The following is a 27,119-nucleotide window of genomic DNA, read 5'->3' as shown; positions in this document are numbered from 1 at the left end:
CAGAAGAGGGCTCCAGCTTTCATTACAGATGGTTGTGAGCCACCATGTGGTTGCTGGGAATTGAACTCAGGACCTCTGGAAGAGCAGCCAGTCCTCTTAACCACTGAGCCATGTCTCCAGCCCTCCATACAACAATTTCACAAAGCTGTTACCCATATGGAAATGGCATAACATTCCTGGGGAATCGGAGAACAAGTGTTCATGGAAACTGAGCAGTGTGTGCAGTCTAGCCACCACAGCTTTCTCCTAGATGTTTACAGCCCGAGACTGCTCCTAAAGAGACTGCCTAGAGACTAGCTAACTCCTCCGCCTGGGCTGGACCTCATCTACCCAGGTTCCTGGTTGCAAGGGTAGCCTGAGCAGAACCCTGCCTTGTCATAGCCTCATTATATGTGTGCATGTCTGTTTGTCCTTCCTTTGTTCCTTAGATGCAGGACCCAAGCCAGCACAGCATTCTTTTTTTTCTCCACCTGACTTCTTGGTGATTACAACGATAACAAAAACGCCCTTGGTGTTAGGTACAAATGATTTCACAGAACAGTTATCTCTGCAAAACACAGATTATAGGCTGTTTCAGCTCCCTGTCCACCAAAAGATGAAGCACGTAACATACTTAAAATAGTACACTCTTTCTTTGAAACTGATTCAATTTTGAGAAAATGATAAAATTCTCCATGGGTATTCTCCTGAATGACATTCTACAGGACATATTTTAATGGCAGGTAGAATTTGCTCTTATACTGTAGGCTGAGAAGAGGCAACTCCTCTCAGAAACTGAGCACTGCAACCAGGAATGGCAGCACACACCTTTACTCTACCTGAAGAGGCAGAGGCGGTGAATTTTTAAGTTCATGGCTAGTTTGATCTACATCTTGAGTTCCATGCCAACCAGGGCTACACAGTAAGACTCCCTCATAAGTAATCACTGGGCTCAATCCTCCAAATATTCAGGTAAGATCATACCTGAATAGTATATAATAACATTAAATTTCCTTTTCAATATTGGCAGGAATCTTTCATTTAAGTAGATTTCCATTGGTGCTTAAACCTGTAAGCATGAACACATTTTAGATTTTTGAGGCCAATCTAGTCTACAGATCAAGTTCCAGGCCAGCCAGGGCTACACTGAGAAACTTTGTCTCAAAAAAACAAAACATTTTATTTTTAACTACACGTGTTTATGTGTGTGTTGGGGTGTGTGTGTTAATTTTAGTGTGGGTTCAAGCAGAAAAGGCCAGAGTATTGGATCCTCTTGAGCTGGAGTCACAAGCACTTGTGAGCTTACCAAACATGGATGGATGCTAAGAACTGAACTCGGATCCTCTGCAAAAGCACTATGTTAACTGTTGAGCCGTCCCTCCAGCCCCATTGGTTGTTTTTGTTTTGAGCCAGGGTCTCCTGTAGCATAAACTGCACTCAAACTCCAGTGGAGCATGGCCTTGAACTCCTGAGCTTCCTGTCTTTGTCTTCAAGTGCTAGAATCACTGGCTGGCTCTACACAATGGGCTTTGAAGCCTGTTGTTTAAATGTGTTGTGAGACCTTTAGGGGTAGGGAACCGCTAAGATTATTGATCTATACTAGAATGTCTATTTCTGGATTTTTTCCTTTTTTAAAAATGTTTTATATATAGTGTAATGAATGTTTTGCCCGGTGTATGTATGTGCACGTGTGCCTGGTGCCATTAGAGGCTCAAAGAGGGGATACCCTGGAACTGGTGTTAGGGAACAGATGTAAAGACAATGTATAGGTGCTGGGAGCCCATCCCCAGTCTTCTACAAGAGCAGCAGGTGCTCTTAACTGCTGAGCTCTCTCTCCAGCCTCATTTTTTTCCTTTAAGACAAGGTTTCATGTAGCCCAGGTTGGCCTCAAATTTAAGATGTATCTAAGCTTGAACCCCTGATCCTTATGTCTCCACTCCACAGTGTTTGGGTTGTAGGTATGTACCACACACCCCAGCTTGCTAATAATCTATCTATCTATGTATCTATGTATCTATGTATCTATCTATCTATCATCTATCTATCACACTCCTTTGTAAGCAATGTTTCTTGGATTTAGAGACTAGATAAAAGAAACTGAGGGATGGAGACACAGCTCAGTTGTATAGCACTTGCCTAGCAAGCTTAAGGACCTACCTACCCGAATTCCACACATCTCACACACACACACACACACACACACACACACACACACACACACACACACGATTTTAGCTGGGTGTTTGGGGTAAACATTTCTAACTATAGCACTTGGGAAGCTGAGGTAGGATTGTTACAAGTTTGAGGTCAGCTTGATCTAGATGGCAAATTCCAAGCCAGTCAGGGAAATAAGACTCTGCCTCAAAATACAAATAATAACCAAGCAAAAACACCCTCCACTCCCCATCCCTTTCCCCCCAAAACAAAGAAAAAATTGGATCTTCTATGGAATTAATAGGAAGGGGCCAGAGACGAAACACCATGCCTCTTGGCAGACTGAACCCCTAGATGAGTGTCTCTGTGTCACAGGCCCACACAGCAGTACTGTATACACGCGATTGATACTATAAGCATAAGTCTGATCAAGGGAAACACTATATTATTTCAAATTTAGGACACTTGAGTTACATAAAATTGTTATAAAACACACAGAAAAAGTCAACCAAATTCTTTTGTTTTAATGACAATTAATTTATTGATGGATTGAGGAATACAATTTTAATGGGACAATAAGGCACAACTGTGGATTAAAACAGTTTGCTATACAGCCAAGGGGGGGGGGAATAATCTTTGAAACTTTAAATATGTAAATCAAGAAGCCTCTGAAGTACTTCTCAAACAGATCAATATCAGACAATTCTTCCCTTTTATACAATTTGTATATTACATCATTTGATCACAAAGTCAGACAGATATTCCATAAAGAACTCCCCAATTCATGAAGACTCCATCCATCCATCCTGGCCACTCCCCTGCTTCTCACTTTTACCCATCCCTTTGGAGTGTTTTTGTTTAGATTTATCCCCCCCCCCCCCCCCGTCCTGGAGCTGAGGACCGAATCCAGGGCCTTGCGCTTGCTAGGCAAACGCTCTACCACTGAGCTAAATCCCCCAACCCCAGTTTATTTGGATTTTAAATAGCAATTTCTTTCCTAAAGAATTGTTTATACATCTTGGATCGCCTTCCAAAGCAAAGAAGCAAGCAAGCAAGCAACATCAGAGAAAGCCAGCCCAGAGCAGATTTACAGACACAGGGTAGAAGCAGCCTGATTCAATGAGGTCGAAACCAGCTGACATTAGCCCACAAATCGAGCCAAGTCCCTCAAAGACTTCTAATATCACTTCAGTTGGTGTTACCAGGGCCAGGCCCTATGCGCCTAAGGAATTCGCAATGGTCTACACAAGGAGCTAGGAAGGTCATATGATTAGGAAGCTCATGAGACAATACATGCAATGCTTGGACCAGGATTATGAACTGACTACATGGCTTCCAGCATTAAAATTTGCCAAGTATAAAATTCATTTGGGATTTTGTGCAAAACTTTAAGACACCGAGGACAATCTAGTTCTTTAGGACTGAGATAAGTCAGGCACTTCTATAACACTAGTCTTTCTGTTTGGAAATGTGAAGAATCTTCCAGTGTACAGAACACTGAGGCATAACCCATGCTGCAGAGTGAATGTGGGTAGCCCTCCAGCTCTTTAGCCTCTTCAGAAGACTACAAGAAGGCCCTACCATACTGTCAGAACAGCCATTGTATTGGTGACAAAGTCCCAAAGAGAAGCAAACTGGCAAGCATAAGACTATTTTCTGAAGGTCAACACTGTACTCAGAAAAGAAGCCACAGAAATACATTGGAAATAAAAAGCCAGAGGTAGAGAGATCTGGTGAAACCACCTAGGGGACACGGCTCTACAAGCCTCACCATGACCACCTTTCAAGGACAACTTGTTCATAAGCCCTGTGATGAGAGCAGTCTGGGGGACCAAGAGAGTCACATGCTTCCAAGAGTTGTTCTGGCTGCTGAAAGGCTTCTGGATAGGCAATGTCCCAGGACACAACCAGGAGAAGGTAGATACAAACCACCAGACCACTCAACAGCCTGTCACATCAGAGATAGGCTTGACAGCAGAGCCCGGAGTCAAGTAGACATAGGGAATCTCAATGAAAAGGGGAGGCCGAAAGACCAAATGGACAGAAGGCTGGGTGACAGGGAGGTAGGAAGTAAAGGACACAAGGACACAGGAACATGACAGAGGCTCGATGAAGGGAAGGCAGCATGGATGTAGTCTCCATCCAGTGGGAGTTTTGCTGGCTGGTTCTTGACATGAGTCCCTAGCTCATTTCCGCAGACAGGATGGATGCATGGCATTCAGCAGCAAAACAGGGGAAGATGTCACTTACAAGTAGAGACCTGGTGGGTACATACTGAACAGAAAAAGACTGAGGGTACCGTTCTGTAACGCCCTGTTTATACACCAAAGGCAAGTCTGTGTGGACAAGAAAGACTTCAGGTTGTCATGCAAGAGCAGTAGTATTCTGGGAAAGGGGGATGATGGGATAGGGTGGGGCTGGAGGACAGAAGGAAGTTCCAGTTCTTAGATACTAGAAAGCAAGAATAATTTGGTCCCTGTCCTTTAGTGAAGAAACCGGATGCTCATTTTCTGTTCTACATCCACCTTCTCCAAAACCTGGAGTTGAAAAACAAAAAAAAAATTTATCATTCAGATTACGACCATTCTGAGTACCCTTCTAAATAATGGGTGTCCTCTTTTTCTTCCTATGCATTTAACTTAAAATCAAAAGGTAAGGGAGAAAGGCTCATAAGGGCACACCCCTCCTGGAGGATCCAGAGAGCTAATGGTTGCTAGGGAGAGACATTTTCTTCAGTAGTGTAGCCTTTCATAAGTTCCCCATGCTCCTGTAAGTAACCCCAATTAAACTCTTACCTTTACTCCCCCAAAAGACATGAACATAAATGTTACACTAAACTCACTGTAAATAACTAATATATGTTAATAAAAAGGATTGAAAGGGGAAAAATCAAAAAGTGATGGACAGACCTTAACAAATTCTGTAAAGGATATGGCACTGTCCCCATCCTGATCAGCCTCCTGGATGGTCCTGTCTGCAATGCTGCCCAGCTGCTCATCTGAGATATTCACTCCAACCATCATTCGTAGTACCTACAAGACCAAAAGCCTTAGAGACTTGAGAAAAAGCCACCTCAACTCCCTTCTTTAGATTCTTTCAAATTCACCAGCTAAAGCAGTGAAATCCTTCGCTTCTTCTCTAGGCCATGCTAAAAAAGGAGGTGAGTGGAATTCCAGCAAAGTCACTAAGTGTCTCCTCCCTATGGACAGAACTGATTCTTCCTGCTTAGGCTACAAGCATGATGTCTGTTGGCACAACAGCCATACTGAGGCTGTGAGGTACACCATATGTATTATGAATTCCATACAAGAATAAAGCAGAAGCTGGGATACTCAGGTTCTGTGAAACCCAGACAACCTATCCCTGAGTGTCCTGTTGCATCGGGCAAAGCAGTTCTCTATCGATGTAAGTCAGTTTGTTGGGCTGTTCTGGAATTCAATCCAAAAGCAGTCCTCCATGGGGGGGGGGCATTAACAGGTGACAACCCACATAAATCTCCTCGAAGAAAACTTGGGAGGCTGATGTGGGGCAATTACAAGTTGAGTCCAAGTTGGGTGAACTTATTGAAGACCTTTTTAAAGATGGGGGTATCTGGGATAGTGCTCACCTAGCAAACACAAGGCCCCAGTACCACACATCCACAAACATGGCACCTTAAACAAGAACTCCACTGTCCTCTTGCCTAATGGCTCACAGGCCTTCCTTCCCCCTCCTTTACAACCTCTGCAAATAGTAAGTGGCATGAGCAGTGAGCTTCTATTTCTTTGTTTTGTTTTTTTCTGAGACAGGGTTTCTCTGTGTAGCTTTGCGCCTTTCCTGGAACTTGCTCTGTAGACCGGGCTGGCCTCAAACTCACAGAGATCCACCTGCCTCTGCCTCCCAGGTGCTGGGATTAAAGGCGTGAGCCACCACCGCCCACTGAGCTTCTATTTCTTAACAACTGTTTTTGTCAGGGGACGGTGCCAAAGGAGGACTGTTTTTTACAGACTTGCTATGCTGCTCAGGCTGGCTTTAACTGTCTAGACTCCAACAATCTTCCTTAGCCTGTCAAGTAGCTACTACTAATTATATATACTAAATTACACAGCTATCAACTACCTTTATTAAATAGCTATAAACCAATTATTTGGTTTGGTTTGTTTGTTTCAAGACAGGGGCTATCAACTAATTCTTAAAACCCAAAAGTTGTACCAGGTGGTGGTGGCACATGCCTTTAATCTCAGCACTTAAGAGGCAGAAGCAGGTGGATCTCTGTGAGTTTCAGGCGAACCTGATCTACAGAGAAAGTTTCAGAACAGAGAAATCCTGTCCCAAACAACAAAAACCCTAGAAGTTGTGACTCAGTGATTAAGAGCACTGGCTGCTCTTCCACAGGAAGATGGGATTTCATTCCCAGCCCCAACATGGTGGCTCATGACTGCCTGTAATTCTAGTTCTAAGGGATATAATGCCCTATTCTGGCCTCCCTGGGAATCAGTCATGGACATGGTACACAGACATAAGTGCAGGCAACACATATAAACTAAAATACTTTTTTAAAAAATAGATTTATTTATTATGTACACAGAAGAGAGCACCAGATCTCATTACAGATAGTTGTGAGCCACCATGTGGTTGCTGGGAATTGAACTCAGGACCTCTGGAAGAGCAGTTAGTGCTCTTAACCGCTGAGCCATCTCTCCAGCTCCTAAAATACTTTTTTAAAAAAAAGGAAGTAACATTACTAAGTATATTTGCTATCTCTTCCAAATGTGAGTAACCAGCAGATAAATTGATCCCCAAGCAGCAGCCTCCTCAGATCTCAATTCAATCAGTCACTGAGGTGCTTGGCTTGGAGAATGGCAAGCACTTAGGCTAACATGTGTGAGGCCTGGGAGCCATCTCCAACGTCACACGGACAAAAAGAATTATAGTTAGGCTGGGCGGTGGTGGTGCATGCCTTTAATTCCAGCACCTGGGAGGCAGAGCCAGGCAGATCTCTGTGAGTTCGAGGCTAGCCTGGTCTACAGAGAGAGTTCCAGGAAAGGCGCAAAGCTACACAGAGAAACCCTGTCTCAAAAAACAAAAACAAACAAACAAACAAACAACAAAAAAAGAATTATAATTAGAATATATATGTGTGTGTTTGTGTTGGGAGGTGGACAAGAGTGGTGTGTGATAAACACCTTACCAGGCCCTTTAATGAGGGAGAAGGTGTAGAAGTGGTCTGACCCAGGGCCTGTGAACCAGCTGACAGCTGCTGTCTCTCCAAGCCTCCGTTCCCAGGCAAATACTTCTTCCATTTGTCTACCTTACCACTTACTAATCCAGTTGGAAGTTTACAAGCCAGTAGAAATTTACTGTTATTTGTTCTTATTATTTAGTTTCTATATGCATGTTCCCTTTTTTGTGTGTGGTCTTCTCAACTGAACCCACAGCCCTCCATGGGGCGCATGAGCATTCTGTCACTGAGTTACATCCCCAGCACTCATTTCAGAAGAGGGCACTGGATCCCCTGAACTGGAGTAATAGGTGGTTGTGAGCTATCATGTGGGTGCTGGAAACTGAATCTGAGTCTTCTCCAAGAACAGCCAGTACTCTTAAAACCACTGAGCATCTCTCCAGCCCTGTGTTTGAAATTTTTAAAAATCTGTGTGAAAAAAAAAAGGGTTTGGATGGCATTTTTCTCCCACTGTCATTATAAGGTTTTCATATCTGAATTATGCTAGCCTCATGAAATGGGTCTTGAAATAGAGCAACCATATATGTGTATGACTGACACATGATATAGACTATATGTATTCACCAAATGCTTTAGAAAATACAGTGCCTAGAAACTTTGTTCTCTTCTCCTATTTTGGAAAACTCTTCTTGCCAGGCTAAAGTTTGTTGCCTGAATACCTCAACAGTCCAGGAGCACGTGGAACAAAGGCATCCCTGCCCCACAGAGACTTTCCTATCCCATGTCATTAGGGATTTCCTAGAAGTCCTAGTAACAGAAAACAAGCCAATTCTCCAGATCTGGACCAGAGGATGAAAATATATGACTGAAGAGTGGTTGCCTCCATCTTTTAAGCCCTGAAAGGCCATGGGTATAACTTTCAGTAAGACAGTATGCTTGGAGGAGGTATGTCTCACTGAAAAACCCTATTCCCATCCCAAAACAAAGGGCAAAGTCAACATCCAGTATGGATGGGAAGGAGGTCATGAGACCCCCCATCCATAGCTGAGAAGCTATTGGCAGGTGGCTGGGGGGGGGGCGGCGGAGTCTTTTCCTTTCCTTCCTTCTTTCTCTCCCTCTCTCTTCCTTTTCTTTTCCTTTTTTTTTTTTTTTTGGAGACAGTTTCTCTGAAAAACTGCCCTATCTGTCCTGGAACTTGATTTGTTGACTAAGCTGGATAATTTTTTTTTTAATTGAGGGTGTGGCCATGCTCCAATGGGCCTCACATCCATATACACATAGTTAGCACCAACTGCATAAATAACTCAGTAAGTTATTTTTTAAAAAAAGAACATACATTAGGAAAGGAGTGTATTAAAGAGAATAAGAAAAGTGGAAGAAGAGGGCATATATGATCAAAAATATCACATGTATAAAATTCTCAAAAGAATAAATAGTAAATATTATGTGTATTTTTTTAAAGCAAGGGCCAAGGTACACTACCATTTGCCTCCTGTTTCAAGTTTTCTCATTGAAATGTAGAAAGACTGAGTTGGTCCTTAATCTGCTCAGAGTAGGCTTCAATTTGTAAGGTTTTTGTTTTTGTTTTTGTTTATTTTGTTTGTTTGTTTTTTGAGACAGGGTTTCTCTGGGTAGCCCTGGTTGTCCTGGAACTTGCCCTATAGACCAGGCTGGCCTTGAACTCAGAGAGATCTGCCTGCCTCTGCCTGTGCTGGGATTAAAGGTGTGCAACACCACCTCCCAGCAACTTGTAAATTTATTAAAGATAAAGATTTAGGCCGGTTACTTGGGGAGTTTGAGGCCAGCCTGGTGTATAGAGCCAAGTTCAAAGATAGGCTCCAAGTCTACACAGGGAAACTCTTTCTTGAAAAACCAACCAACCAAACAAACAAATATATAAAAAAGATTTGGTTCTAGTTTCCTTTGGAGCAGAAAGTACCTTCCTTTTAGACATATCTTGAAACTCCTCGATGTGCTAGCCGCCTGGAGTCTTCCAAAGTCAACCCATAGCTGAGGAGCTATTGGCAGGTAGCAGGTGGAGTTTCCTACTGTGCAGCATGTCAGTCCCAGCTGGGAACATCTACTGGAGCTGCCAACGACCAGGAAGGGCTAACTGGGCAGATGGCGGCCACCGCAGTCCCTTGACTCTGACACCAAGAGAGACTATAGCAGAACTTACTTCAGAGTCCTTGCAATTAAAGGATGGCCAACAAGCTGAGCTGTCAAACAGTGAGCTCTCTGACCCAGCTGCATTACGTATTCCCCTTTGTCACTGAGCACCGCAGACAGGCAGCTTGCAAGTGGTGGAGACTGCCCATCCGTGAAGACTTAGTGACCCACTCCCAGGTCTTCTCTGCCTTTAATCTGCAACAGGACTCTTTCCAAGGCGGGGATTAAATGAATGTTCCCAAAAAGAAAGAACAACCGCTACCCATAAAAATGAAGTCAGGGCCTCCAATACACTGTTCCGAAACTGTCCCACATACCTGTAACAGCTCATCACGGGAGATCTTGTCATCTTTATCCAAATCATAGAGTCTGAAAGCAACTGGTAGGAAAACATAAGTCAGTGGGCAATTTGCAGAACTTTGACCTTTCTCAAAGAGCTGAGCACACAAAGGACAGGCGACAGAAAACTGATACCCAATATAGACCTATGTCAGAGTTCCCATCCTACTCTTCAGTAAAGAACTGGGATTTCTTCCTTTTGCTTTTTGAGACAGAATTCTCATGTGGCTGAAGCTGGTCTTAAGCTTGATAATCAGCTACTGCTGGCCTTGAGCTCCTGATCTTTCCATCCCACCTCCTAAGTGCTGGGATCACAGGCATCACAGTGCCCAGCAAGGACTGGAGTTTTCAATAAAATCGACAAGACTCTGATGTCTAGATATCCCCACCCCACTGCCTAGAGCTGGTTATGGGTGTGGATGGTATACCTGACTTGTCATTCAAATGGGGCACCTAAACGCCAGTCCTCAGGATGGTGCAGCGAGTGCCCTTAGGCCCCACATCATCTCTCAGTCCCTGCACTGTCTCTCTCTTTTAGAAGGGCTATACAAAAACTATGCTTATGTCAATATAAGAGAGAGAATTTAGAAGAGTAAAACCTAGTCAGTTTTTTTGCCATGTTGTTTAAGACATACTGTGTGAACAGTATTTTGAGAACACTAGGTGATTTTGTAAGAGCAAGGCATGAATTTACTGAAGTTACTGTTACATAACTGAATTCAGGTTGGTTTTAAACTACTTCAAGTAAGTCACTGTGATTTCTGGTTATTTATTATGTCTTTTGACCTAGGGTCTTGCTCTAGACCTTCACTGGCCTGGAACTACATGGCCCAGGCTGGCCTCAAATTCCTAGCAATCTTCCTGCTTCAGCCTGTGGGCCAGACCTACCATGCCTGGACAGAGTGATGCACACCTATAACCCCAGAACTTTAGAGGTAGAGACAAGAGGATCAGGAATATATGGCCAACCTCAGTTATACAGGGTATTTTAGGCCAATCTAGGCTACATGAGACCTTGTCTCAAAAGCAAAAATAAAATAAATAAAAGAGAGCTGAACCCAGGTCCTGAGCCACCTCTGTAGTTTTTTTGTTTGTTTTTTGAGACAGGGTCTCAGGGTTGCCTAGACTAGCCTTGAACTTTGAACTAACAGAGATCTTCTGCCTCTGCCTCCTAAATGCTGGGATTAAATTCATACTTAGTCGTGCTCAGCTCTTAATTTCTTGACTAGGCAAATGGAATGAGGATTCTCCTACAATCTTAGTAGACTCTTTTTTTTTTTTTTTTTGAGATGGGTCTTATGTAACTCAGGCTGGCCTTGAACTTACTGTTCTTCCAGAGAAGTAAACAAACTAGGAGGCTCACAACCACTGGTTAACTCCAGTTCCAAGGGCTCTAACACGTTCTAGCACACACATGCATGTGTCCAGACACTATCCCATCTACAGCTTCTGAAAGAGAACTCTGCAGACCACACTCCCTAGGTACTAGGTCCTCTCCTAACCCAAACAATCTCCATCAGTTTGTATCATCTTCTCTGTCTTCTGTTCTCCCTGCCCTAAAACAATGTATTAAGCCGTGGCAATAAAATATAGTATTCAGAAAGAGATTGCTGTCACTCCACTGTATGCTAACAAGAACAATTTTGGGAACTGTAGTTCATTTTGTATCCCAGAGAAATACTAGAACTTTGAAGATACTGAAGCCTATCAGTCATTACAATAAATATGTTTGTTTTGTTTTGTTTGAGGCAGTTTCACTTTGTAGCTCTGGCTGGCCTCACAGAGATCAGTTTGCTTCTGCCTCCTGAATGCTGGACTATAGGCCCAGTCAACACAAAAAATATTTCATTCATTTATTTAAGTTTTAAATTATGTGTGTATTCATTTTGCTCCTGAGGGAGGTACACATGTCAGAAAATAACCTGCAAGAGTTGGTTCTCTCTTCATTCTGTGGGCTCTGGGATTTGATCTTGGGTCATCAGAATTGGTGGCAGATGTCTCTAACCACTGAGTCATTTCTCTGACCCTTTTTGTTGTTGTTGTTGAGACAGGGTCTCTTACATAGCCCTGGCAGACCAGGAACTCATCATGTAGACCAGACTGGCCTCGAATTCAGAGATCTGCCTGCTGTTACCAAAGACATGCTCCACCATTCCCTGTAGGTCCCTGGCCCTTTTTAAAATGATTCTTGTTGTTTTCAGACAAAGTCTGTATATATTGCCTATACTGGCTTTGAATTTGTGATCCTCCAGCCACAGTCTCCAAGTATTCGGAATAATAGGTACACACAACTGTGACCGACTGACTTTTTTTTCTGTGTAAGTAGTAAAAAAAAATAACAAAATTTGCAATCTTAACTATTTTAAGAGTATAGTTTATTAAGTATACTAATTGTTGTAAACAAATGGCAAAGAGATCTTTTTAAAATTTATTTTTATTTATCTATTTATTCATTTATTTGTTTTTCGAGACAATATTTCTCTTTGTAGCCCTGGCTGTCCTGGAACTCACTCTGTAGAGCAGACTGGCCTCAAACTTATAGAGATTCTCCTGCCTCTGCCTCCCAAGTGTTGGGATTAAAGACATGTATCACTACTGCCCAGCCAAGGTAATTTTTTAATAATTTATTTTTACTTTATGTGCACTGGTGTTTTGCCTGCATGTATATCTGTGTGAGGCTGTCAGATCCCCTGGGACTGGAATTAAGATAGTTGTGAGCTGTCATGTGGGTCCTGGGAATTTGAACCTGGGTCCTTTGGAAGAACAGCCTGTGTTCTTAACTGCTGAGCCATCTCTCCAGCCCCAGAAATACTTTTCTTTTTAATAAAATAAAAAGTTTATTTATTTAACAGGTATGTTTGCTTGTTTGTTCGTTTTCCCTGCATGTTTGGTTATGTACCATGTGCATGTCTAGTACCCAAAGAGGCCAGAAAAGGCTCTTGGATTTCTCTGGGACTGGAGTTATAGATGGTTGTGAGCTGCCCTGTAGGTGCTGGGAATGGAACCTGGGTTCTCTGGAAGAAGCGCTAGTACGTTCGTTTGTTTGTTTGTTTGTTTGTTTGTTTGTTTTTCTAGACTGGGTTTCTCTGTGTAGCCCTGGCTGTCCCAGGACTCACTCTGTAGTCCAGGCTGGCCTCAGACTCACAGAGATCCACCTGCCTCTGCCTTCTGAGTGCTGGGATTAAAGATGTATGCCACCACTGCCCTTCATAGCTGGTTCTTTTAACCTGTGAATCATGTCTCCAGTTTCTGTTAAGCATTTTTTTGGTTTGTTTTGTTCAGTTTTTTAAAAAAGAGATTCTCAATAGGGTATGGTGGTGCATGCCTTTAATCCTAACATTTCGGAGACAAAGACAGATCTCTGTTGAGTTTGGAGGCCAGCCTAAAATTAGAATTACAGGCCAGCCAAGGCTACATAGTGAGACCTTGCCTTAAAAAAAAAAAAAAAAAAAAAAAAAGAGAAAGAGAGGGGGAAGGAGGGAGGGAGGGAGACCAATGTTGATATATAGGCAAAGCTGCTTCAGGAGAAGGTACAATTCTCTGAGGTTCTTGTAGAATATCCCTTCTAGACCCTGGGTCCACAGACAAAGGAATACTTGACTGTGGAAAGAAAAATGTCTTCTCAAAATGTCTACTGGACAGGTACTTGTGACTCTGAACGCAACACAAATGGATGATGTTTCACATGGCACATATTGCTGGGTTCTCAGTTGACCATCTGTGCTCCTGATCAATTTAAGGTTTAAGATTATTCTTTGACCAAATACCACATCCTGTTATTTAATGTATAATGAAACCATGATTCAACTTCCATCAGCAGACCCACACTCAAGAAAACAACTACTATCAAGCTGGGTGTAGTGGTACATACCTTTAATCCCAGGGCTCGGGAAGGCAGAGGCAGGCAGATCTCGTGAGTTTTTCTACAGGGCAGCCTGATCTACAGAGAGTTCAAGGACAGCCAGAGCTACATAGTCAGATCCTATCACGAGAAATAAAACAGAAAAAGAGAACTACTGGTGGCCAATGGTGGCACACGCCTTTAATCCCAGCACTGGGAGGCAGAGGCGGGCGGATCTCTGAATTCAAGGCCAGCCTGGACTGCACAGTGAGTTCCTGGAGAGCCAGGGCTACTCAGAGAAACCCTGTCTGGGAAAAGAAAGAAAAAGCACAAAACTACTGGCTCAAGGTCACTAAGAATGAGTGCTTAAGCAGCTTAGGGCAAAGGAAAATGGTAAACGTGTACTTTTCCAGGATTCTATGCTACAAATGATTTTTCCAATCATGCATTAACTCCTGGTCTCAAGTCTGGCAAATACATTTTTTACTATATAGTATCAAGATCAGGTAAGCATACACTAGAAATCTGCTAAAACACTAGTCAAAGCTGGCTGTGGTGGCACTCAGGAGGCGGAGGGGAGGAAGTGTGGTGGGTATTGTGTTCCCTGAAATATTGTGTGTTCCCCGAAATAAACATATCTGGGGTCAGAGAACAGACAGCCACTAGAACAAAGCCAAAAATGGTGGCTAGAAAATAGGAAGAGTAAGCCATAACAGAAGTTGGGCGGTGGTGGTACACACCTTTAATCCCAGCACTTGGGAGACAGAGCTAGCCGGATCTCTGAGTTCAAGGCCACTTTAGAAACAGCTAAGCATGGTGACCCACGCCTTTAATCCCAGAAACCCAACCTTTAATCCCAAGGAGTGGGGGGGGGCAGAAAGAGAAAAGTATATAAGGCGTGAGGACCAGGAATTAGAGGAGAGAAAAGCATGTATTTAGTTAAGCATTTGGCTGGAGAAGCGTTCAGGCTTTGGAGCAAGTGAGAAACTGTGGCTTGTTCTGTGTCTCTGATCTTCCAGCATTCACTCCAATAACTGGCCTCGGGTTTGTGTTTTATTAACAAGTACCTTTAAAATTCCTACTACAAGGAAGACTGTCTCACGTTTGAGACTTGCCTGGATTACACACTGAGTTCCAGCCTGGACCACAATGTAAGACTGTCTAGAAAACAACTAAAAATAACATAATGAATAAAAACACTAACAACACAGACAGAAGGCTTTGCATGAAGCAAACAGCACTTGGTCTTGAAGAAAATGTGGCTCCCTAGTGCAATCTATAATAAACATAAGGATAATGCACAGAATTCTGCTGTCTGTATTCAGCTTTGTTTCCATTGAAATTTCCTGCCATTTGTCCAGCACTATAATGTTGCGGTAAAGCTCAACAGTAACTTAATCCTTTTGTTCAAGAATCTTCTCTGGCCTGAATAAGATTCACTTCAGTGATTCTCAAACTGGCCATAAATGCCAACAAAAGGGAACTTAGACTCTTCCCAAGAAGATGAGCAGACAAAGGCCCACAGCCACCAACTAAAACTTCATGGGGCATTTGCCAAACATATGAAATGTAGCATTATGTAATCTAACTTACTTGTATCTGTTCTAACATTTAAAACCCTTCTAGGATCTTTAAATCGCCATTTAATCTATGGCTGCACAAACTCCTGGGCACCACCAGGCATTCTTTCAGGGCAGAGTTGGGCTCAATCAGTTTCATACAATTTCAATAACAACTTGTGTTGAAAGAAAAGTAGAAATTCACTTCAACTTCCTGGAAAAGTGTTGCAAAGGACTGGGCAACAGTCCACGAGCCAACCAGGGCAGAAGGAAATCTAGTAAGTATCTAACGAAAGGAGGCAAGAGGCAAAAGGCACAGGAAATGAAACATTGCCTCTCTGATACTGGAACTTCAGTCAAATGCAGAATCCACCAATTCCTAAACAGATGGAGGATCAGCATTATCTCACAGGCAGGGCCTGGGCCTTGCTCCCATGCTCCCATGCTCCCTATTGTCACTCTAGTACCTTCTACAGTGCCTGACCTACGAGAGATACTCCATTATAATAACAGATAACACTTAACGTATATACAAGGTACTGCAGGAAGCACTTGACTTTTTTTTTTTTTTTTTTTTTTTTTTTGGTTTTTCGAGACAAGGTTTCTCTGTAGCTTTGGAGCCTGTCCTGTATTATTAGCTCTGTAGACCAGGCTGGCCTTGAACTCACAGAGATCCGCCTGCCTCTGCCTCCTGAGTGCTGGAATTAAAGGAGTGTGCCACCACTGCCCAGTAACATATATTAATTCTTACAACATTAAGAATCTCTTAGTGGGGACTACAGATGTGGCTCAGTAGTAAGAGTGCTTTTCTGGCACACTTTATGCTTTGGGCTTTACCCCAAGCTCCTCAAAAATAAGATGTGGTGGTATATGCCAGTAATCTCAGCATGTGGGAGGTGGAGACAATGGAATTAGGAATTCAATCCAGCCTTATCTACATAATAAGTTTGAAGCTAGCCTAGGAAACATGTGATCCTGTCTCTAGCAGCAACCAAAATCTCTGAATGAGCTATGGAAATGCTCTATAAAAGCCCTTAATATCTCACTTCACACAAGAGAAAACTGCAGCCCAGAGACCTCAGGTAACCTGTCCAAAGTCTCCTAGGCAAAGGTAAACCGGGAATTCCAACTCAGCTTGGCTCCATGGACTGCTTTTGTAAATGCTGAAAGAGTAAATGAGCACACAGATAATGGGAAGAGGAGGAAATGTGCTAAGCCACACGACTGAAGCTCCTTACAGTGCAGTTTGTTGCTTCGGCTGTTGAGTGGTTCAGGTCCATTCACATCTTTGCTCTTTTCGTTATCCTCAATGGGTCGGAAATGAGCCAACGTTCTCATGAATCCTCGGAAGTTTACCTGGTCCTCTCTGATTAGGAAACAGAACAGAACACCATGTCAATCGGGATGGGCTCTTCTGTCTGTATGGTTTGTCTTTTTATAGTGTTTAGGGATCAAACCGAAGGACTTCCCAGTTAGGTAAATACTCTGCCACTAAACTCTTTGATTCATGGTGACTATTTATGATGACACAAGAAAAGGTCAACATCTCGAGCCTGAGTAGCTTGAAAGTCCATATAACAAGCTTTCTTTCCATATGCATGCATCGCACCCCAGGGCTTATAAATATCTCCATCCTAGAAGCCTCACCCCAACCCTGCAAAGTGGTATATTGTTCTCATTTATTAAATGATTAACTAGGCAGAAAGAAGGAAAGTACTTAGCTATGGTCAGAGTTATCAACTGAATTTACTTATATATCTTTTCTAAAAAGTAGATGTAGAGGAGGGCCAGCACTACACAGGAATAGACTCCCTCTGCTTTGAACTCTGGAACAGCCACCGTGTTAATACAATAAGGTATGCCTAAAGATATTCTAAAAAGTCTCGCTAGTTTGTTTTCTTGTTCTGAGACGGAGTCTGACACTGTAGCCAGCCTGGCTTTGAGCCCCAGCAGTGCTGTTTCTGCTTCCCGAGTGCCCGGTGAACAGGTATAAGCCACCATGCCCAGTAACTCTGCTGTGCTTTCCTGCCTCTTCCTCCTCTAGTGCTGTGGAATCAAACACAGGGCTTCGGCTATACTAGCCAAGCACTTTACCACTGAGCTACAGATCCAGCCCTATGGTTGTCTTTCTTTTTAAAAAAGCAAGTTTTATGTTATGTGTGGGTGTTTGCCTGCATGTATGTCTGTGCACCACTTGCATGCCTGGTGCTGTGGAGGTCAGAAGAGAGCAACCCTTTCCCTGAACAGGAGTGAGTTCCATGTGTGGGCTGGGATTGAACCTGGGTCCTCCTTAACTTATTGTCCATCGATCCAGCCCCCAGCCCTATACTTTGTTTTACTGAAACAGGATCTCACCATGTACTCCTAGTTGGCCTGAAATTTACTGTGAATACCAAGATGGCCTTAATTTTTGAAAATACTCCTGCCTCTGCCTCCCAAGTGCTGAAATTACAGGCGTGCCCATCACTGCCTGGCTCCCTTTTAATCTTCAAAAGAAAAAAAACGCGGCAGTAAAGATGAACATTGCAGTAAGCATGGCGACAGAACCTGCAATCCCAGCACCCGGGAGGCAGAGACAAGAGGACAGTTTAGGCCACAGAAGAGTAGTGGGCCAGCTGGGCAGTGGTGGCACACACCTTTAATCCCAGCACAGGAAGGCAGAGCCAGGTGGATCTCTGTGAGTTCAAGGTCGGCCTGGTTTACAGTGCAAGATCCAGGCCATAACGGGTTTCTGAGAAACCCTGTCTCAGACCCCCCCCCCCCCCCCCCCGCGATTTACTTATTTACCCATCTATTTTTATCTATCTATCATCTATCTATCTATCTATCTATCTATCTATCTATCTATCTATCAGTGTTCTGCCTGCATATATTCCTGCATGCCAGAAGAGAGCATCAGATCCCACTATAGATGGCTGTGAGCCACCATGTGGTTGCTGGGAATGGAACTCAGGACCTGTGGAAGAACAACCTCTTAACCTCTGAGCTATCTCTCCAGCCCAGCAGTACTGATTCTCAAAACAACCACCACCACAACAATCAAAACAACAACTAAAAGGCTAGGGATACAGTTTAGTTGGTAAAGTATTTGCCTAACATGCATGAGAACCTGTGCTTAAACCCCCAGTACCACATTAAATTGAGTGTAGTGAGTGGTTCATGCCTACAATCCCAGCACTCATGATACAGGAAGTTCAAGGTCATTCTTGACTACATAAGATTGTGGGATCAGCCTGGGCAATATAAGACCCTGTTTCAAAAAAAGGAGGGGGGCATGATGGCAGCACTTGGGAGGCAGTTAGGCAGATCTATTCGAGTTCAAGGCAGTCAGAGTTACATAGTGAGGAAAAAAAAGTAGTTTTAGGTTGAAGATGTAGCTCAGTCAATAGAATGCTTGTCTATCATGCACAAAGCCTTGAGTTTGAACTTCAGCACATGGTCATAGTGGGGTACCCCTATGATCTCCTCCACTCAGTGAGTAGAAAGAAGAGGATATGAAATTCAGGGTAGCTGATGCTGAGAAGCCTCAGCAGGTAAAGGCATTTGCTGCTAAGTCTGATGACTGAGTTGACCTACTAAGGGAGAGATCAAGGAAGGCTAGCTCAAAAGGGTGAGCCTTGCTTCCCTCATAAAGCTATACTCCTCATGGAGTAGGATAGTATCTGTACCGAAATGTAAGCTCTGCACATCCAAGCAATATGGAGTACCTGGGGGGTAATGTTATTACAGAATGTCTATATAACAGAGAACCAAATACCCATGTTCTACTATCAAATTTCAATCTGAAGAAAAGGAAGGAAAAAAAAAAAAAAAAAGAACAGAAAACCCCTCCCTCTTTAGGACAGAGGAAAAATACAAGCCTGGGAGCCAAGCAGCCACGGCTGATAAGAACATGAGGCACTGGTACAGGCTGCCTATGCCCAGCCGCAGGAGACCAGAGAAGATGGCGGGTAGTAAACAGAGTCAGGGGAAATACAGCTTTGCTTTTCCAAACAGACTTCCAGAGCAATTCCAGGGGACAGGGCTTGCCAAGCCTGACAATCTGAGTTCATTCTCCGGAATCCAACTGGTGCAAATGAGAACTGATTCCTGAAAGTTGCCCTTTAATTTACATACACACAAAATAAACACGTTTTGAAAAAAATAAAAAAAGAAGAGAAAGAAGACAAGGGTGACTTCTACAGGATGTTTCTCCAAGTAACTGACAGTGACTGAGGAGCTCGGGAAAAGAATTAACGAAATGACTAGTGAATGGACTTTCCATTGTGAACGGTCTGTGTGTAAGGCACATCTGTGGACGGAGTGCAGCGCTCTGCAGGTGCTCCAAGCACACCTGACCACAGTGGTTCAGGAGGCAGGAACGGAGGAAGGGAAGGAGAACAGAAGGGTCTAACTGATTCCTGCCAGCCTTCCTGATCTAACTGGTCTGGAGTTTTGCTATTCAATTAAAACAAAAACAAAACCTTTTATGTGTATGGGTGTTTTGCTGGCATGTGTGACTGGACCGTGTGTGTACCGGCTAGTTTTTATATCAACTTGACATAGGCGAGAGCTGGGAAGAAAGAACCCAGACTGTAGTGGGTAGCCATCCCAGCATTGGCCTGGAAGTTCCAACCCCCACTGAGGCTTTGGTAATGGTCACGCCCACAAGGCGGGGCAGAGGGGGAAGCGGAAGACGAAGGATCCGGAAGAACTCACTCTCTTGGTTCCCGGACTCTGGACGCTGGAGGTAGACCGAGCAGAGTTCTCCAGAGAACAACGCCGGATTGTGCTATACCCTTGCCAGACCCTGTAACCTACCCCCTCATTTGTAAGTACCCCACAAAATAAACCTCCCTTTTAACTACGTGGAGTGGCCTTAATAATTTCACCAATACCAGACTGGCCTGTAGGCATGCCTTCCAGGTATTTTTAAAGTTAGTGATTGATGTGGGAGGGCCCAGCACAGTGTGGGTAGTGCTACTCCTGGGCCCATGGTCCTGGATAGTATAAGAAAACAGACTGAAGCTTGGTGGAGGCTCACGCCTTTGGAGGCAGAAGCAGGCAGATCTCTGAGTTCCAGGACAGCAGGGATACACAGAAGAACCCTGTCTTGTGGGGGGAAAAACAAAGAAAGGAAACAGGCTGAGTAAGCCAGGGGAGAAAGTCAGTAAGCAGCATCGTCCATGGCTCTACTTCAATCCCTGCCTTCAGGTTCCAACCATGAGTTCCTCTCCTGACCTTTGATGATGCGATGGCCTATGATTTTGAACTGTAAGCTGGAATGGACCCCTCCTCCCTGAGTTGCTTTTGGTCATAGTGCTTTATCACAGCAATAGAAAACAGCCACCATCACCTCAATACCACATTCCTTTGTTCCCAATTCCTAATCATAAAATTTCCTACTGGGCATTTCATCTGCTGGTGCAATATCATCATTTATCTTTTGTTTCTGAGACCAGGTCCTGCTCTGCAGCCCCTGTTAGCTTCAAAACTGGAAGCCATCTGTTGTGTCTGCCTCCCAAATGCTCGGGTTATAGGCATGCACCATCATCCTGCTCTGTAAGTGATCAAATTAAATTTTAGAAGTGGGGCTGGAGAGATGGCTCAGAGGTTAAGAGCACTGGCTGCTCTTCCAGAGGTCCTGAATTCAATTCTCAGCAACCACATGGTGGCTCACAACCATCTGTAATGAGATCTGGCGCCCTCTTCTGGCCTGCAGAAATGCATGCAAACAAAATATTGTATACATAATAAATATTTTAAAAAGGGGTAACTTCTAAGCAAACATATATGAAGCATTCAGGGGTAAATGAATGCAATTTACTTGCAGTTAAAAATAGGACTATGCGGGGCCGGGAATTTAGCTCAGTGGTAGAGCGTTTGTCTAGCAAGTGCAAGGCCCTGGGCTCCGACAAAAAAAAAAAAAAAAAGATTATGTAAAAATAAACATACACACATTTATGTAATATATAATGTGAACAAAGAATATGTGTGCATGTATTATATGTCTGTGTATATGTAATCTCATATATATATGGAAGGGAGAGAGAAGAGAAGGGGGGACGGTTTATGAAGATGTGGGTAGGAGGCTAGGGAAATGGCTCAGTGGTAAAGCATTTGTCCAGTATAAAACAACACATATGCTTGTTACTCAGTCTCCCCTATCCCCCCCAAAAAAAGCAAAGCAGGTGTATGGAAGGGCATACCTTTAATACCAGAACTCAGGAGGCAGAGGTGTGTAGAACTCTGTGAGTATGAGGCTAGCCTGGTCTATGCAACGAGTTCTAGGTCACCTAGGACTCTACAGTGAGAGCTCCCATCTCAAAAACAAAGGAACAAAAGAGAAATAGCTTGAAGGGGAGGAGGTAACAAGGGAGAAGCAAATGACCACAAATGCAGACTGCATCGTCCAACACTTTAACAGCCAGTAATGTGCTATGGGCTGTAAATTATGAACTAGGCCTCCCCAATTCCCACTCCAGCAGATCTAGTACTCTCTGACGGCACTATACACGTGGTGCACACACAGACACAAAAGTAAGTAGAAGAAAAAAATCAAGGTGGGTAGAACACAAGAGATAATCTAGATATGAAAATTAGGGATGTGCAATTTAACTCTGGGCAACCATGATCTGAGATGACAACTACCATTATTCTACATTATTGTTATTATTACTACTATAATTATTCTACATTAGCAATTAATGTAGGCTAGACAACAAAGGAAGGAGCCAAGATCAAGGGCTGTCCAACAACAACAGCCATCCCAACTCACCCCTCTGAAAAGAAGGCATTGATGATCCGGTCCCCCAGGGGGTTGATGGCAAGTTCTGGAATCCTCTGGAAATCTTCCCGGCTGCCAAGAGAAACACCTTAAGCTACAGACAACTGGCCTTTGGCATGAACTCCTTTAAATCCAACAGACAACCCAGTAAGAATACTGCCTCCTGGAATTACTTCTGTGGCAAATTATACAAGTCACTAGAATATCTGGCAAATGTGTTTTGCACCAACTCAGGTGTGAATGAAGCAAGATTTAATCTTGCTACATTCCAGTAAGTTTAGCAAACAGGTCATGTCAATAAACCAAACAATGAGCAAATAGTAAGCTGTTCTTTAGTAAATGATTTCTTAAACATTACCATTTTGTAGTTATTATGTTTGGTGCTATGAACAGCAAATAGACACAATCATCTACCACAGAACTTGAACATAAAAGCAGGCAGTTGGAGGAGCCTGAAGACACTTGCTTAGGAAGGGCTAAAACACATAAGAAATTCAAAAGTATCTCTCTCTCTCTTTCTCTCTCTCTCTAAGACAGAGTTTCTCTGTGTAACAGCTCTGGCTGTCCTGGAACTCACTGTGTAGACCAGGCTGGCCTTAAATTCACAGGGACCTAGGAGCAAAGGTATGCGCCACCACTGCCCAGCAAAATGAAAGAAAGTCTTGAGATATTTCCATTCAAGAAAAGAACTACAGGGCATAGTGGCTCACACCTACAGTCCTAGAACTTGGAAGCCAGCCTGAGCTATAAGTGAGTTCTAGAACAGTTTGAACTAGAATAAGACCCTCACATAGTTTCCCAAGAAACTAACCCACCCCCCCCAAAAAAAAAGATAGAGAAAGAAAGAAAAGCAAAGGGAAAGAAACCTTTCATGGATGAGAACTGGAGAAGATTTAACCTTGAACATGGTAAGAGCAGTCAGCTTCATATAACACGGAGGCTGTGATACCATCCATTATACATACATCCTGTGCTGCTCCAACTTGATACAGTATCACTCTCTTTTTTCATGCCATGCTTTATCTGTGCCCTTGTAGAGCTGAGGAAACTGAATTAGAGAGACAAAGTAACTTGCCCTTGCCACAACTACAGGGCAGAAATGGTTTAAATCTAAGACTTTAAGTCAAAATATGTTTTTTGTTGTTTAAAAAAAGTTTCCCAGGGTTGGGGATTTAGCTCAGTGGTAGAGTGCTTGCCTAGCAAGTGCTAGGCCCTGGGTTCGGTCCTCAACTGGGGGGGAGGGGGGGGGAGAATAGGAGTTTCCCATATTTATTTTTGGGTTTTTTTTTTTTTTTTTTGGTTTGGTTTTTTTTGTTTGTTTGTTTTTCGAGACAAAGTTTCTCCGTGTAGCTTTGGTGCCTGTCCCTGGACCTTATTCTGTAGACCAGGCTGGCCTTGGACTCATAGAGATCCGCCTGGCTCTGCCTCCCAAGTGCTGGGATTAAAGGCATGCGCCACTGCTGCCTGGCCCCATATCGCTTTTTAATTATTATTATTATTATGACATGGCCGAGGATGACCCTGAACTTAACTCTGTAGTGCAGGCCAGACTGAAAACATGATTTTCCTGCCTCAGCCTCTGAGTACTAAGATAACAGGCTTGTACTACCATATTCAGCCCACATTAAACTTTTTGAACACTACTGTCTCGGTATTTCTCTAAAACTTCTTTGCTATTATGTGAAGAATACAAAACTGTCCATGATTTACTCTTCCAATGTATCAGTGTGGATACGGTGGATAAGGAAGAAGACCTAGGGCTTCTATCAGTGGTAGAGCCATGCTCAGCAAATGAAGGCCCCAGGTTTGATCCCAAGTACACCCCACCCAAGTGGTAGAAGACTGTTAGAGATCAAAAGAGACTGAAGACCTTAAGACTAGAGCTGCGGAGTTTGTACAGCCTGAAAGAAACCACGGGTTCGATCCTAGCACCACATGAATCAGGCAAATGGCGTACCCCTGAAGTTGCAACAAAAGGAAGGTGGAGGTAGGAGGATCACAAGTTCTAAGTCATCCTTGGTTATGCAATAACTCAAGGGCAGCCAGGGATACATGCAACCTATCTCAAAAAACAAAACAAAAGAACAGCAGGGGCTGGTTCGATGGCTCTGTCAGTAAGTGCCTGCCTTACAAGCCTAAGAACCTGAGTTCAGATCCCCAGCACTCATGTAAAAAAGCCAGATGTGGCAGTGCACATCTGTAATCCCCAAACTGGGGAGATGGAGACGGGCAGATACCTGGAACTCATTGGCCAATCAGTCTTGCAGAATTGATGAATTCTAGATTCAGCAAGACCTTGTCTCAAAATTAAGACTGGTTGGGCCAGGTAGCTCATGTCTTAATCCCAGCACTAAGGATGATGAGGCAGAGGTAGGTAGATCTTGGAGTTTGAGGCCAGCCTGGTCTACATAGTGAGTTCCAGGCCAGTCAAGGCTAAGTAGGGAGAACTCTGTAAAAAATTAATTAAAAAAATAAAAAAGAAAGAGGGTGAAGAAGACACCCAATGTGGACCTATGACCTCTGGATTCTACGTCCACATATACACAGTGTATGCACATCCATACATGAGGTGGGGGAGCAGTAACAACGAAATACACAAGAGATGACTCATCAGACAGAGCATTTGCCATTAAGACTAGGTTTAATATCCAATACCAACATGATGGCAGGGAGAGCCAACTCTTTCTAGGTTCACTTGTTTTTACTTTGTAAGTGTTTTACCTATGTATATGTATGTGTACCACTTGCATACCTAGAACTTGTGGAGGTCAGAAGATGGCATTAGATCCCCTGGAACTGGAGTTACAAATGGTTATGACCCACCCATTAGGTGCTGGGAATCAAACCCAGGTTCTCTGCAAGAGCAACAACTGCCCTAAATTGCTGGGTTCTCTCTCCAGTCCTCTCAGAGTCAACCTTTTCAAGTTGTCTTCTGACCTCTGAAGGGAGCAGGCAAAAGTACTGCCATGTTGACTGCAGACTCCATTTACCCATAGGGTGAAATAAAGTTCAGGTTCCCAAGTACTAGAGGAGCTGAGAACTTCCAATGGCTGACCCACCTCTTCCCTAAACCATAGGAATAGTTGTTATGCATCTTTAGTTCTCTAGAAACATTATGGTTGTTCCTAACAAAAGGAGGAACAAATGAAATCAGATTGGCTGGACTGAAAGGCATTGTTTGTGGGTTGGCAATCGTGAACCACTCAAGGTAACACCTAATCTCTAAATCCTGATTGGTGAATACTTTAACTGTAACTCAGCAACATGTCTGTGATTTTTGTGCTTATAAACCCCACTTCTGTCCCTGCTCAGGACTGTCAGGAAAAACAAGGCTTCTGAGTCCTTGTCCAGCACCCCTGATCAGTGACTCACTTATGTGGTGATTTAGTAAAATCTTTGGAACCCATAAGTATTGTCTTTCTCCATTATTATGGTGCATAACAGGCTGGGTGCAACAGCTTGAGGGCACACTGAGATGCCTCACTGAGGAACAGGATCATGGATTACATAATCTGTCCTACAATAAAAAAAGTCTATCTGCCCAACAAAATGTAGTTCCTCTTGTCTTACAAGAGAGTAAAAAAGAATCCTCAGGGGTGGAGAGATGGCTCAGCAGTTAAGAGCATTTGTTGCTTTTCCAGAGGACCCGGGTTCAATTCCCAGCACCCACGTGGTAGCTCACACCTGTCTGTAACTCCAGTTCCAGGGGATCCAACACCTTCACATAGACACATATGCAGGCAAAACACCATTGAACATAAAATAAAAATCAAGTATGTATTTAAAAATCCACACTTTTACATGAAAACAAAGGCTTATTTTTGAATTCTATGATCACATATTTCATTTCAATAACATAACCACCTTAATTTTAGCTGAAAGCACATACCTATAAAATAACAGACCTAGTATCAAGTAGAGGGTATACAATCTAGCCAGAATCAGTTCACTCTATAATGGGACCTACGTATGGACTTCTAACATCATAAGGACCTAAGTCCTATCTTTCAATACCAGCTTTTTAAAAAAAAAAGCTAGGGCCTTGTTATGTAATAGCTACATAGTGAACACAGGCTGCCTCAACTCCCCAAGCTGGAATTATAGATGTTCAACACCAAGCCTGACCCGTCTCTTGTCTTAATACACAGGTGGCCACAGAGGTGTGGAGGGTATTGGATCTTCTGCAGCTATAGATACAGGCAGTTTTAAGAAGACTGGTGTGGGTGTTGGAACAGAACTCAGATCCTCTGCAAAATCAGTACATGCTCTTAACCACTGAGCCATCTCTCCAGGCCTAGTGCAGCATAATTCTTGGTCATGGTGCTCCTGAAGGATAGCTGGCTACATCTCAGCAGCATTTCCAATCATGACCATCAAAAATGCCTCTAGACAATCTGGCCCTGGGTGACAAGTCAGCCTTCAGATGAAACCATCAATCTAGATAAAATACTGAACACTTAGTCTAGCACTAATGTAACGTGACGTTCCCTAAGTTATGGGCTGGATCATGAGAGACAGTAGAGTAACCTAGGCCATGTATGGGTGAGTTTCATAAAAACCAATGTGCTTGCAAGGGCCATGGGAAAGTGCTTGTGGAGAGAGAGAGCACTACAAACAAACAAACAAACAACATAATTCAGCCGGGCAGTGGTGGTGCATGTGCTTGAGAGGCAGAGGCAGGTGGATCTCTCTGAGTTTGAGGCCAACCTGGTCTATAAAGTGAGTTCCAGGACAGCCTGGGCTACATAGACAAACCTTGTCCTGAAAAACCAAAACAAACTCTGTCTAGGACTGGAAGATCATCCTCTAAACTAGAGAGAGTTGGAAGACAGCAGCAGAAGCCTAGCCTTGAGTTAGCATCACTGTTCTGCTTATTTAAGTCCTCAGTGGACCAACGATCTGCAGACACTGGCCAAAATGGTCCTGGCCCTCAAAATGCAAGACACTTAGTGTGCCTACTCTTGGAATAAGCCAGCTGCTAGGGTTCTTGGTTTCTGGGAGGGAAAGAAGTGCTCACCTGAGAGTCCCATTCTCCCCTTTGTCCAGGCTGGTGAACCGGCTGTACAGGCGCGTGATCTGACTGTGGGAAACTAAAGAGCACAAAATTAGTCCCAGTTAAAGCAGCAAACATGCATTCACACTACACACCCA

At 43.5% G+C, this 27,119-nt stretch overlaps 1 protein-coding gene across 1 annotated transcript in view; it reads right to left on the bottom strand.

Moving 5' to 3' along the window:
• Positions 1 to 3,046: 3,046 nt before the first annotated feature.
• The window catches only part of Chp1 (calcineurin like EF-hand protein 1), a 34,173-nt gene continuing 10,100 nt past the window's right edge, over positions 3,047 to 27,119 (bottom strand). Inside the window, exons 2-7 of the mRNA XM_036184058.1 lie at positions 26,986 to 27,058; positions 21,960 to 22,040; positions 16,441 to 16,568; positions 9,781 to 9,842; positions 5,043 to 5,165; positions 3,047 to 4,670 (exon numbers count right to left, since the gene is read on the bottom strand). Coding sequence (XP_036039951.1) covers positions 4,617 to 4,670; positions 5,043 to 5,165; positions 9,781 to 9,842; positions 16,441 to 16,568; positions 21,960 to 22,040; positions 26,986 to 27,058 — 521 coding nt within the window. The 3' untranslated portion in view covers positions 3,047 to 4,616. The remainder of the gene's footprint in view (positions 4,671 to 5,042; positions 5,166 to 9,780; positions 9,843 to 16,440; positions 16,569 to 21,959; positions 22,041 to 26,985; positions 27,059 to 27,119) is intronic.

Source organism: Onychomys torridus, chromosome 4, assembly GCF_903995425.1.
Source record: "Onychomys torridus chromosome 4, mOncTor1.1, whole genome shotgun sequence".
NCBI lineage: Eukaryota > Metazoa > Chordata > Mammalia > Rodentia > Cricetidae > Onychomys > Onychomys torridus.
This window is presented reverse-complemented; position numbering and strand designations above follow the sequence as displayed.